General features: G+C 33.3%; 1 protein-coding gene across 4 annotated transcripts; it reads left to right on the top strand.

Annotated features, from left to right (window-relative positions):
* The first annotated feature begins 16 nt into the window (after nucleotides 1–16).
* Nucleotides 17–12977, top strand: LOC132706267 (odorant receptor 67c-like). 4 transcript variants are annotated; one of them, XM_060677506.1, is made up of 13 exons: nucleotides 17–257; nucleotides 421–660; nucleotides 704–1042; nucleotides 5012–5111; nucleotides 5164–5256; nucleotides 5312–5467; nucleotides 9327–9618; nucleotides 9667–9906; nucleotides 9956–10286; nucleotides 10821–10920; nucleotides 10971–11063; nucleotides 11119–11274; nucleotides 11317–12977. In XM_060677506.1, exons 2-13 carry the CDS (start codon nucleotides 650–652, stop codon nucleotides 11377–11379), a joined length of 1974 nt encoding a protein of 657 aa, XP_060533489.1. In that variant the 5' UTR covers nucleotides 17–257; nucleotides 421–649; the 3' UTR covers nucleotides 11380–12977. The 4 variants fall into 4 exon arrangements, with proteins under 4 accessions (XP_060533489.1, XP_060533488.1, XP_060533487.1 ...); XM_060677505.1 differs by having other exon boundaries at nucleotides 83–257; nucleotides 712–1042; XM_060677504.1 differs by having other exon boundaries at nucleotides 83–371; nucleotides 712–1042; nucleotides 12173–12977.
* The last annotated feature ends 351 nt before the right edge of the window (nucleotides 12978–13328 follow it).

Raw genomic sequence — 13328 nt, 5'->3', positions numbered from 1 at the left:
TTTAATTAAACGTGTTTCACTAAGGTGTATATACTAAAATTCAGATCTTAAAAATTAACCAAAGTTGAAATTAGGAACGCCTATGGACGACGACTTTGAACTGCCACCCCTAGGACAGTATTTCTTTAAAAGCTGGCAAAACAGAAACTTGTTCGTTGTTCTGAAAACGATGTCACACTCACAACTATTTCGTTTTGCGAGAATCGCAATGACTTTGGCGGGTATCTGGAAACTAGAACTACCGGACGCGTTAAAAGGTTTTACTTGGCTCTATCCCATTTATTCGATAGCTATTCATGCAATATATGCCTCTTTACCTCTGCTCTTGGCACTGAATTTTCCATACCTTTTGGAAAATGATCCAGGCGAAGGTGGCATTTTAAATATATTGATTATTATGAAAATACGCGAAATTTTCAGCGAACGAGTCCCTATCAAAAATACTCTATGGTGTTTTACTGATTGCTAAAGTGTTATCATATGAATCCGAAAGTTCCAAGAGTCTGCTCGTGCGAGCTATTAGAGAAGAGGACGCTTTGAACAAATACGGAGACGATTTTGAAAAAAGAATTTACCAAGAACACGTCGTGTTTTGTAACCGGCTCAACAAATTTATTTTCGTTTCAGCCGCAGTGGCTGTTTTTCTGTTATGGGAAGCTGGTGAGTCGCATAACTTACCAATAGCTCTATGAAAAGCGTTTAGCATTGTAGGAATAACAGAAAGTTATAATTCTCATAGACTACGCCAGAATGAGAGTCAGACTTTCGCGAAACCTCTGCCGCTAAGTTGCTGGTACCCTTTCGATGAAAGCAAAGTCCATATCTGGATTTTGATAGAGCAACTGTTAACGATAGCATGGTGTGCATTATTATTCGTTTCGGTTCATATGTTTAGTAACTCAATGTTGATTTATATGAGGGGACAATTGAAAATATTGCAATACAACTTTAGTAATTTTTTCGAAAACATCGTGCAAAAGGATACAAATGATAGCTTTCCAGCATTGCAGTTCCTGTGTGAAAAACATCAAAACTTAATTCGGTAAGTACTCTGGGATCCTGGGAACTGTAATCGTCAATCTGATAGAGTCATGTGGGGCAAGAGTGCGCATTTTTTTTTCTATGGTCATAAAATTGTAATAGTTGTACAAAATAAATTGAAATAAAAGTATTTATTTAAAGGATTTATTGATTTAACAATTACGTAACATGAAATTCAATTTACTTAATTGTAATTAAAGAAATAAAATAAAATAAATGTTAGTCAGAATGCGCACACTTACCCCAATATTGGGGTAAACGTGCGCAGCACTGCGGGTAAGTGTGCGCATTTGTAATAATTTAAACCATAACTTGTTACATATAGTTACACCATATTTAATGTTATAAATATTATTTTTTATCAATACTTATCATTTTTTACTTCATTTTTTATATTTATATATTAAATATATAATTTTTGACAAATACTGTTTAACTTGATTTTTATCGAGAATAAGGTTTAGAGTAGTTAACAGTTTTGAATAGAGATAAATTCAAATGAGATCGTTTTTAACGAATATGATAAAATCTTAATTATTAGAACATATATCACATATGAAAGCACCAGTTTTATAATGAGTGCACTGTTCATGCCACCAGCTATGACATAAGCTACATTTAATCCAATCGTCTGTAGGTGGATCAACGTATTTTTCACCACACAATGGACAGTAATCATCATTTTCCTTAAAATCATTAATATTTTCTTGACTAGCCTTAACTTTAACAGCCTTATCTTTGGTAGTAGTATTCTTCTTTGTTTTTTTTTTAGAATTTTCAATTTTATTTGCACAAGCATTTTCTTGTTTCAATTCTAAACGTCGTTTCTTTTTAGCTATTTTTTCTTCTTCTTCCTGACTTTTTTTTCCAATTCTAATTTGAAAGTGCTATCAGTAGCGACAATAGATTTTTTACCTTTTCTACGTCTTGTTTGTTCTTTCGCTTTCGGAAACGGTTGGATTGATGACAAAGGTGTATATAAATTAGAACATGTATCTGCAGCTTGTTGAGGACCTGATGATGGAGTCACTACAACTAAAGCTAAATCTGTTACAGTGCTCACGTGTGATGAAGTTGGTAGTGGATACAATGTTGAAGACGTACTCGGTTGAAGTTCTGATACAGTTAAAGCATTAGAAGTACTTGGCAAAGACTCTGATGTAGAAAATGCAGTAGATCTAGTAGCTGTGATATTCTGCGAGCTACTTTTCTCAGATGATGTAGATGGAAGGTTTATGTCAGTAACAGAAGCTGCTGCGAAATCTTCCTCCGAAAAAATTTCTCTATCGATAGGCCATATCCCAGAAGTTCTAAAACCTGAAGTAGCATTATTAACAGTTGCGACTTTTTTTAAAGCTTCATTAACTAGTTGAGCCACTTCTGTCTGCCCAATGACCCGTCCTGGGTTACTACTTAACCATTTGTCACACTCGTAAGCAAATTTCGCTTTCAATGGTCCAAAAAATCCACGATCTAGAGGTTGCATTTTGTGGCTACTGTGTGGTGGAAGAGTAAGTAAATGAATACCATTTTCACGACAAAAGTTGACAGCAGCTAAAGAAAGATGACTACTGTGGTTATCTAATATCAATAACATTGGATTCTCTTTAGTGGGTTGAACGTTGTCTTTAAAGTGATGAAGGTATTCTAAGAACAGATTGGTATTTATAAATCCAGAATCAGAAACCATTCCAATACTTCCTGGAGGTGCATTATTTAGTAAATAACCCTTCATTCTTTTACGAGCAAAAATAAAAGCCGGCGGAACATAACTTCCCGTAGCACTCATGGCACAAACTAAAGTAATGGTTTGTCCTCTCTCAGCTGAAACTATTTTTCCTACTAACTTTTTACCTTTGATTGAAATAACTTTTGGAATCTTCTTTGGCACAGTATTATCTAATACCACTTTCATCCATATTATAAATCCTAGTAGGCTTAAACCTATACTTGTCTTGAAGACTCTGCAAGTTGTCGTAAAACTGATTGACCTGGAAACGATTAAACCCCATTGCTCTAGCTATGCTAGTTGACGTGGGTTGTCGTAAATTCAAGTCAGGGTGCCTTTTTAAAAATCCATACACCCAATCACGTCCAGCCATTTTCGACTTTTGATTAAACCGATGAGGAATATGATTTATTTCAGCATACTCGTAGATCAATGTTTTTAGAGTTGTCATATTAAGACCATAATAGAGATCATCACATCTTTTTAAATAATTATATATTTCATTTTCTTGCTCACTTGTGAAAGTTGAAGTAAATCTTCCTAATTTTAGAGCAGTTGAATCAGATTTTAATCGCTTCCTGAGAGTGAGTACTCTCAGGAAGCGAGTTCTTTCATTCCAACCTGTTCAGCTGCTTTTCTTTTACTTAAATCTTCGGCAATCAATCGCTTAGCAGCATCAAATTGATCACGGGTAACAATGGACCTGTGTGGAGCCTTCCGCTTGTAATTTCGAGGTACTCTAGTTTTTTTTTAAGAAATATATAAGTATAACCTGAAACAAATAACAACGAGTGTCAATACACAAAGAACTCACTATCGGGGTAAAAGTACGCTTTAAAATATGCGTACTCTTACCCCACAACCGTATTCGTACACTTAACCCTAATCGCCTTTACAGATTTAGTTTTAAATTACACATTTTTGCGTCATTCTACCAAGTTTTGATGTATAGCTGATAAAATTAGATATATAAACGAGCATAATTGGACATAATTAATACTAATTACCGCTACATAAATATAAAAGTATTTGAATTCTAAATTGGAAAAAATCGTAAGAATAATAACCAAAATTTTTACTTACCAATATTACTAAAACTACTTAACTTTGCCAGACAAGACTCTAGTCTTTTGTCCAACGTCGTAGTGACTACTGAAGGCAGTTGATTCCCCTACTCTAATGTCAACGGTTTTATAAATAATAAGCCTGCGCACACTTACCCGCTGCGCACACTTGCCCCACATGACTCTATATAACTTTAACTATTAAACAGTACTAGAATTTACAAATTTTTCGACAGTATGCAGTGAATAAATTCACTTTTAGTTTATTGATAATGTTAGTAATTTATTTTTTATTGGACCGTTTTGTGAAAAATGTATAAATGAAAGTAGTTTACTTGAGTAGCTTAGCTAAAAAGAAATATCCAAAATAGTGTTATGTATTGTTATTACTGTCAAAATCTGCAATTTGAGAAAATTGAGCAAATCCTGAAATAAACTGCTGCTCAGTTTTCAAAAATCTTGCCAACTTAATAATCTTTCACACCTTTCATTTGATATCTTAAATCAAATGTTACACAATTATTGCCCTTCTTTCGTGATATAATGGTTCTCGTATACCGTCAGATCAATAAATTCAATTTAAATTAAAAGATAAGCGTAATCAAATCAATTTTGAAACATATCTGGTGTTTGGTGTCATTCAAGAGCCATATGGATAGGAATGCGAGATTGTTTTACCAGAAAAATTATATTTCATATAAAGAAAGATAAGTCAGATGTTTCAAATTTTAAAAATTAAGTCACCATATTTCTAAAATTAACTTATCAGGTCCCAGACACTAGTGTGTCGAATACATTTACTAATATGTGAGGTCTGGTTTCGTGATCTCACTGTTCGAATGTGTTATAAATGTTTTGTAAATGTTTAGTATAAGTCGTTTTTATTCATTTTACGAAGGCTTAAGAGCTATGGGCAGATTGATCTAATTTGTCAAAAACATATTTACAAAATAAAATTTTCCATTTAAGTCAATGCCAGCTAAGGTGGTCTTCAGAAATGGCAAGGATGAATTGTACACTACAAAATCAAAATAAATAAGAAGTAAAAGTTCAGATTTTCACGAAATTTTATATTTTGATATGATAATTGTTTCGACAACACCGTGTCTTTATCAAATGTTATCAAAATCACAATCAATCGAAATATTTTTAAGTTTAAAAATCGTCTCTTTTTTAGGTACATTAATACCGCAAATTGTGCTTTCAAAGGCGTACTGTTCTTTGAATATGGCATTTCTTCCATAGTATTAGCTACATCAATTATTCAAATATCTGCGGTAATTTCAGAACAAAAATATGTGGATTGTTATAAACAATTTCGATTTGTAGGGTGGCAACATCACCTACAAATTAACTCATTTGTTTGGAGTAACCAGTCAACTATTGCTATTGGCTTGGTACGCGGACGAAATTGTATTTCAGGTTAGTTTTCACGTTTCTCACATCATTTGTTTACATTGAATCGATATTTTCACAGAGTCTCGAGTTGGCACCAGCACTTTACGAAAGTAAATGGTACGAATGCAGAAAGGAATCGAGAGTGCTGATTAGCATGATGCTGATGAGATGTCAGAAGCCTTTGAGTATCGATATAGGTTCATTCGGAGCTATGACAGTTCAGTCAGCAATGACTGTAAGTAATATTATTGGATTGTTCTGAAAGGCTTCAGACTATTTCTGATGGTTGGCTTTTGTTGTATAATACACTCTTTACTTATCTTATATAATACCTTATTTAAAAAATAATTTTTTGGGCCACTTAGTTTTAAAAGTGGTTTCTTGCACACTTTATAAGTTGACCATTTTAATTGTCTAAATTTTCTTATATTTATCTTTCATTTTAAATTAAATAGCTTTATGGTTGATGATTTCATTTCATTGGTTGATTTGTCAAATTATATTTCTTAATAAGTTGAATAAGTTTTATCTCAATTACAAAGCAAAATATATGGTGCATACTAGGGTCACGAATGCTCCTCGATCAAATTATATCTACTACTATTACTATACTGAATAATTGGTGGGTTTAATAAAGTTTTCAAAATCGTTTATACAGCATTTCGCATTTAAGATGAAGACATCTCTAGATTTTGGCAATCTAAATAAGGTTGATGGTTCACATTTTTTTAAGATACTCACCTAAAATTCAAATTTTAAACGCGCCACAGGGCGAATCCACAGCGTCAATTTTCGATATTTTGCTTCGCGTTGGAGATACCAGAAAGAGTTTGTTAAAAAAATTATTCCGAATATTATTCTAATCTCACATACCAAATTTAAATTATTTTGGTCAATATTTACTCAAAATTATTTTTTTATTCGATAAGCTCTATTGCCATGGAAAGTACTAGTATGAAACTTGTGAAATCATTAATGTCAATCAGATTAAATTTTCAGTTCATTACATTGAGTTCTATTTAGTGATTATCGAATGGTCAAGCAATGCGAATAAACCCGCATCCGAGCAAATTTACAAGTGAGCCTTCAGGATTTATCATTCCAGCTAAATATTAGTAAGGATAAAATCAGAAGTTGTTTGATCCGTCACAAAATCAAGTCCAAAGTGCTTACATATATTAAAAGAATTTTAGCAGAATAAAAGATAAGGTTATTGTTATTGGATTCAAGGTAATTTTTAAAATGACAGGCATTTTCTGAGGAAGACAATGTTTACTGATGAGGCCACACCCCCAATGAGGTTGTATTGTCCCAAAATTGTAGATACTAGGGCAGAGATAATCCCCACTGGGTTATAAATTTTAAAAATAATAGGTTGTTTTTTCATTAATGAGTCCGGAAATGCTGGTTGTTCCGGAATTATGGGATGCTATGGAAAATCTGCCTCTGAATGGTCGACAGGATATGTATTTCTATGCTAGATGGGGCATCTATTCATAATTCAAGAATGTGTATGCGCTTGGTAGGAAGAAACAGTTCTCTTGAACCCTTGCCTCCGAGGTCCCCTGACATTGCACCACTCGATTTATATAACAAGACACCGAAATCGAGATAAACTTCGCGCCAAAATGAGACAAACTTCTCAAGAAATTAGCATTCTAGAATTTGACGTTTATCCAGATAGAATAATATGATAAAAATAATTCTCTTTTAAAAACTAAAACATAATAAATAAATCTTCCGAAGGATTTTTTCCAAACTATTTTAAACAATCCTAAATTAAACTGGTTGTTAAAAAAGGATATCCTTGTCTGACAGGTAATTATCCAGCGATTTCAGTCATAAATCCTATTTTAAAGATTTTCGGATGAGCCTTTCACAATCTTCTTTACGAAACTCTACTTAAAGACTGTCGTCTGGTATTGTCCACACTAACTGCTACCACTCAGCTTGTACAGTTTATCTGTGATGGGCTTGATCAGTCTGAGATTGTAGTGGGAATCTTGATTTATCCTGAATCCTGAGTTTTTGAAACAAAAACTATATAGGATGGATTTCAGAAGTAGCAACAATGACAGAGTTTTTTCCTAGAATAACCATCGTGAATTTAAGGTAAAGGTTGCCAGTGAGTTGTCGAATACATTTAGTCTAAAGTTAGATACTCCTCAAGGAGGAATTCTTGGTCCTCTCATCTTTATGTCATATACAAATGGCTTAACAAAGATAATAAAAAGCCGTAACCTTTATTTATACTGCGATGACATTATAACTGTGATATCAGGAAATGAATTATCTTATGAACCAGCGGTGCGCGAAGACATTTAACAAATTGTCATTTCTACTATCAAAACTACTGTTTTAAATATTTTTTTTTAATTTCTTAATCAGTTACCCACTAAAAATTATTGTTTTCTTAAAATAAAATAATGATTTCTTGGTGTCAGTGCAATTAATTTAAATTGCGTGAATTAGATTATTAAATTGACGCTGACCCTATTACGGAGATTTTTATACAATATTAAAAAATTTTTATTTATTTAGAGAGCCATAACATTCATCTGAAATCGGACTCAAAATAGTTGTTTCTTTTATTTAAGAAAAATTAAAGCAAATATCATTTACAAATCTTCTGAACTCGGAGGAATCCAGAAGATTTGTAAACAGTATCACAGTGATCTGGGGAAGTTTTTTTGAGAAAAATTATTGTAATTATTATTTAAATTTAAATTTAACTTGTATTATCTGTAGCTCCAGTAAAATACGGGTTATTAAGTTTGACTTTACTTTTAATTTAAATAAATAAAAAAATTAAAATATTAGGTTCCAAGAATCTGACTTAAAAATAAAAATTATTAGTAATAGTTTTATATGCTATAATTTCCCCTTTTGCAAATTCTGTAATGCAATGTAACACTTTTTATGTGTTTGAATGGATTAAAAAAATTTTTTCAGAGATTGAAGTTGGCTTATTCGTATACATCAGTTATGACGAAGTGAATATTAAAAGAAGATTGGTCAATATAGATATAACGATAATATTTTGAATAAAACCACGGTTAATACGATAAGGGTGTTTTATTATTTATCAATAGAAAAACAGTTGGAATAAATTTTAGGAAATATTTAAGGGGTCGGTTTTAAGACATGAACTTGTCCCTGTTTTTATGGTCAAGTGATGGGCATGAAGGATGCTTGATCATATATTCATCATTACGTAAATTCAGAACTTCTAAAGCATATAAGTATTAGTAGTATAGTAGTATTGTACATAACTGTAACTTTCTTTCGTAATTTGCTACTACTTGGTACATTCAGTTCACATTGCTATTGCATGCAAAGTATACTAAATAGCCTACCGTGTTAGGAATATCAACATATTCTGTTAATATAAATATTCTACACGCGGAAATGATGAGGACTACAGTTTCACTCTTTTCTTTGCAGGTAATAGACTTGTTATCCCCTCTGGTCTTTGTTGTTCCCTGTTCCACATATTTGGTTCTTAGATCTCGCTTTTGCGCAGCGGTTGGCAGTGATCCTGATTCAGTTTTCGTAGCACCTATTCTTAGTCAAATATTTGATGGTGGTGTCATATTTCTACCTCAGCTTAATATTTCTGTGCTAGTTTTACCTCGAGCTCCTCTGTGGTTGAGCAATCCATGAGGCGCGTCCCCGGGTGGCCGATAGGGGAGCCTAGGCTCTCATGGGCCTGGGTGGCTGAGAATAAGGAGGTACGAGGAGGTAAAAATCCAATAGGGCTAACAAATAACCAGTCGTGGACCAACTCACCCTGCCCAGCTGTCGTGTCGCTTGCACACTGTATAACGGTGCCAACTGGCTTATTATTATTATTATTATTAGATACCCACACTATAAAATAGTAGAAGTTATTATTTCACATTATGGTGACACTTCAAGTGAAACGGGACAAAACTCTTAAAAAATCAGCACTAAAAAAAATAAATAACGTGAGAAGTAGTTACATTAAAATATTTAGGGGTGAACAACTTCGGAAAATTATAGGTCGGGGTAAGGATAAAATGTTTTCAGCGTTTTCCAGCGTACAATTTCTTAGCTCTGTAATTACGTGTAAGTTTTCAGCGCAGTGTGAATATGAACTGCCACCTCTAGGACAGCATTCCTTTAAAACGTCGCACAGAAAAGAGTCTGCTATTCTCAGAACGATGTCGCACTCAGAGCTGTTTCGCTTTGCTAGAATCGCGATGACTTTGGCAGGCATCTGGAAACTAGAACTAGCTGACCCGTTCAAAGGTTTTACACGAATCTATCCAATTTATTCAATAATGATTCACGTGATATATGTCTCATTTCCTCTGTTGTTGGTAGTGAATCTACCATACCTTCTTAAAAACGATCCAAGCGAAGGTAAGCAGCACTCCAAATGAATTGATGATACTTACTCACAATTTTCAGCGAACGAGTCATTATCAAAAAGTCTCTATGGCATCTTATTGATAGCGAAATTGTTGTCGTATCAATCCGAAAGCTCGAAGTCTCTGCTCGTGCAGGCTATTAGAGAAGAGACCACTTTGAATCAATACGGAGACGACTTTGTCAAAATGATTTACGAGAAACACATGACGCGTTGTAACCGGCTCAACAAATTTATTTTCATTTCCGCTGCAGTTGTTGTTCTTTTGTTATGCGAAGTTGGTGAGTTGGCGCTTGTCTATTGTTCATTCGAGACCGTCTGGAATTGCAGGAATAGCTGAGAGTTACAAATTTCATAGACTTCGCAAAAATGAAAACCAGACTTTAGCAAAACCTCTGCCGCTTAGTTGCTGGTATCCTTTCGATGAAAACAAATACCACATTTGGATTCTCATCGAGCAACTGCTGACAATATTTTGCGCTGGATTATCGTTCGTTTCGGTGCATATTTTCTGTAACTCCGTGTTGATTTATATGAGAGGACGGTTACAAATATTACAATACAACTTTAGCAGTTTTTTCACACATTTAGTCCAAGGGGATGCAAACGAAAGCCTCACAGCGTTGAAGCTTTTATGTGAAAATCATCAAAATTTGATTGCGTAAGTAATTTGGTAAGAAGAGGGTTTGATGTCTCTGAGTCCAATTTCGTTTAATAAGAGTTGCAAAACATCAGATAGGTTAAAGAGTTGATATGAAGACAGTCTTACTAGGCTATAACCGCGTATTAATTATTATACTTAACTAAAGAAATGTAAGGCGTAAACAATGTTTCTTCAACTTGCAAATAAGTAGATGAGATACCTTTAACAATGCAGTTTTTCAAATTTAATATGGTGTTGAACTGAGTTGGCTTTTACTTGATGAAAATCCATTTATCAAAATAAATAAGAACGAAAAGTTCAGATTTTCACGAAATTATATATTATGACATGACAATTGTTTCGACAACACCGTGTCTTTATCAAAAAGACATAAAGACACGGTGTTGTCGAAACAATTGTCATGTCAAAATATATAATTTCGTGAAAATCTGAACTTTTACTTCTTATTTATTTTGTTAATATGGTGTGCTTATTTGTTATGCCTATTAGTAATTTAATTGAATGACACACACAAATACCATAACGCTTTAGGTACATAAATACGGTAAATCGTGCTTTCAAAGGCGTGGTGTTCTTCGAATATGGCATCTCTTCCGTAATATTAGCGACGTCGATTCTGCAAGTTACTGCGGTAATTTCAGAATCAACAAACTTTGAACTTATTACAATTGGTAATTGTAGGGCGGCAATATCACCTATAAGTTAACCCGTTTGTTAGGAGTAACCAGTCAGCTATTGCTATTAGCTTGGTCGTCCGACGAAATTGTAGTCCAGGTCAGTTTACACGTTTTCCACATGACTTGTTTTCAACTAGCCGATATTTCTCCAGAGTCTCGAGTTGGCACCGGCACTTTACCAAAGTAAGTGGTACGAATGCAGCAAGGAATCTAGAGTCCTAATTAATATAATGCTGATGAGATGTCAGAAGCCTTTGACTATAGATATAGGTTTGTTTGGACCTATGACAGTTCAGTCGGCAATGACTGTAAGTAACTGTGATATAATGGGTTGCTTATGCTTTGTTTAGTATATACTATTTAGCAAAAGCTCGACTTTCAAAAAACTCATTCATAATCCGAGGCCTACATAAAATAGTGTCGTTAATTCGTTGTCCGCCCTCATTAAAGGCTGGTTCCTGAGGCACTAGGTCAATATTGTGTGACGTAGGAAATACACACACACCAGTAGTTGAGATAAATTTGAATCAAACAGTGGATCATATTTTCAAACAAATTTATTGAAAATACGATAGTATTGGAATAATAAATATAACAATCATTATACATGAATATCATTATAGCGACGAGCAGATACTTTTGATAGTTATTCTAAGATCAATACATCAACCACATCATGTTCCAAGTACTCGGATGAAAAAATTTGTATTGGTCTGAGGTTAACTATAACTGAACCTTGTTAGAAACACGATAATGACATCATTTCCAATAAATAATATCATTCATTCGGGTGTTACGTCAAGTAAAATGGACCCCTTTTTGTCTAAAGGCTGTATACAAGTCATTTACCATTACATATTGCACAGAAGGATAACTTAGGTCCTATAAGTATCAATCTCCCAATAAAGACATCGAGAGTATTGATGATATGAAAAACAATATAATTATCAAATTTGGCAAAGCACCCTGTATAGAAATTAATCAGAGTCTCTTTCGTTACGCATTATAGAGCTCTTGTTTAAATGCCTCTGATTTACTATGATCTGATAGTGATAGCAAAGCTGGGTTTCTTAAAATTACGTTGAAAAGAAATCAAGGTATTCCGAATTATGGCGACTATTCTGCAATATCCACCGCTCCTCTACTAAGTATTATTAGGTATTTGCACGAATTGAATTGTAATCATTTACTTTTTTTTAATTTTAGAGGTTAAAGCTGGCCTACTCGTATACATCAGTCATGACGAAGTGAATATGTAAATCAATATTAATAAATGTATGAATATTTTGAATATTTTTTGTAAGACTGCCATTAAGTAATGCGCCAAAATTGTTTTCTTTATATAAGTAATCGACATAATAGATATGTCTTCTAACCCAATGTATTAAATTTTTGACTCGACTTTCACAGCTTTTTAAATTAAATTTTCCACAGTAATTTTTTTAATTTAATAACAAATGAAAACGAAATTAACAAATACAATGAACCAACAAATCCATCAACTTTAAAATAGTACGCAACCGAAATAATATAAATAATATATAATTAGCGCCGAGAAAATATGTTTGGCCCTTTTGTTTCTATACTTCTTTAACTCTGTAATTACGATAAAGTTTTCCGCGCAGAATGGGCGTTTGACAACAGATACTTAGAAATCAGTAGGGTGCGTTGGATTTTTTTTGTGGTAGGTGAGATCAAATTCTCATTTGGTTGATTCCTAAAATTTTGTGAGGTAAATAAATTAATGTATGCCAAATATTTATTCTGAGAAATAACGATATTTCGGTAAGTGGAATAGTAGTATTTAAATGGTGTAGTAGTGTAGTAGGTGTTAGTAGTTTCTTCCCTGTGGTTAGATCCAACAATTCGCTTCCAGGATGCTAAAAATTCACCCTTCGGGTCCTTTTAATGTTTGGTACCCTAGTGAAGCTTTTGAGCGGATACTAGGATCGAGATATTTCATTCGAAGTATATTCCATTGTCCTTCCTAATGAGAAGACGACTGTGTTAGTGACATTGAACTCTTTTAATAGGAAAATTCTAAAACTACATTACAAGTTTAAGTAACTACACATTACATTACAAATTTTCATACAGGATACCAATTTTCAATTAGATGTAGATGTTGATATATATATATATATATATATATATATATATATATATATATATATATATATATATATATATATATATATATATATATATATATATATATATATATATATTCTCACGTATTGATTCACGGATGGAAAAATGTGATGACACTATATTCCGGGATATCATCCGTTCGCTTGTTGAACTCCGACTGGAATCCTGCAGACGTTCCGCCAAAATCTCACTTGGCATCTTCAATGCTCGC

This window comes from Cylas formicarius, unplaced genomic scaffold, assembly GCF_029955315.1.
Source record: "Cylas formicarius isolate icCylForm1 unplaced genomic scaffold, icCylForm1.1 PGA_scaffold_8__14_contigs__length_24414737, whole genome shotgun sequence".
In the NCBI taxonomy this organism is placed as follows: Eukaryota; Metazoa; Arthropoda; class Insecta; order Coleoptera; family Brentidae; genus Cylas; species Cylas formicarius.
This window is presented reverse-complemented; position numbering and strand designations above follow the sequence as displayed.

Coding starts and splice junctions, on each gene's coding strand:
- LOC132706267 (XM_060677503.1), top strand. CDS start 83: ATGGACGACGACTTTGAACTGCCACCCCTAGGACAGTATTTCTTTAAA. Junction 661..711: donor TTTTCTGTTATGGGAAGCTG/GTGAGTCGCATA, acceptor TTAGCATTGTAG/GAATAACAGAAAGTTATAAT. Junction 10,287..10,820: donor AATCATCAAAATTTGATTGC/GTAAGTAATTTG, acceptor ATAACGCTTTAG/GTACATAAATACGGTAAATC.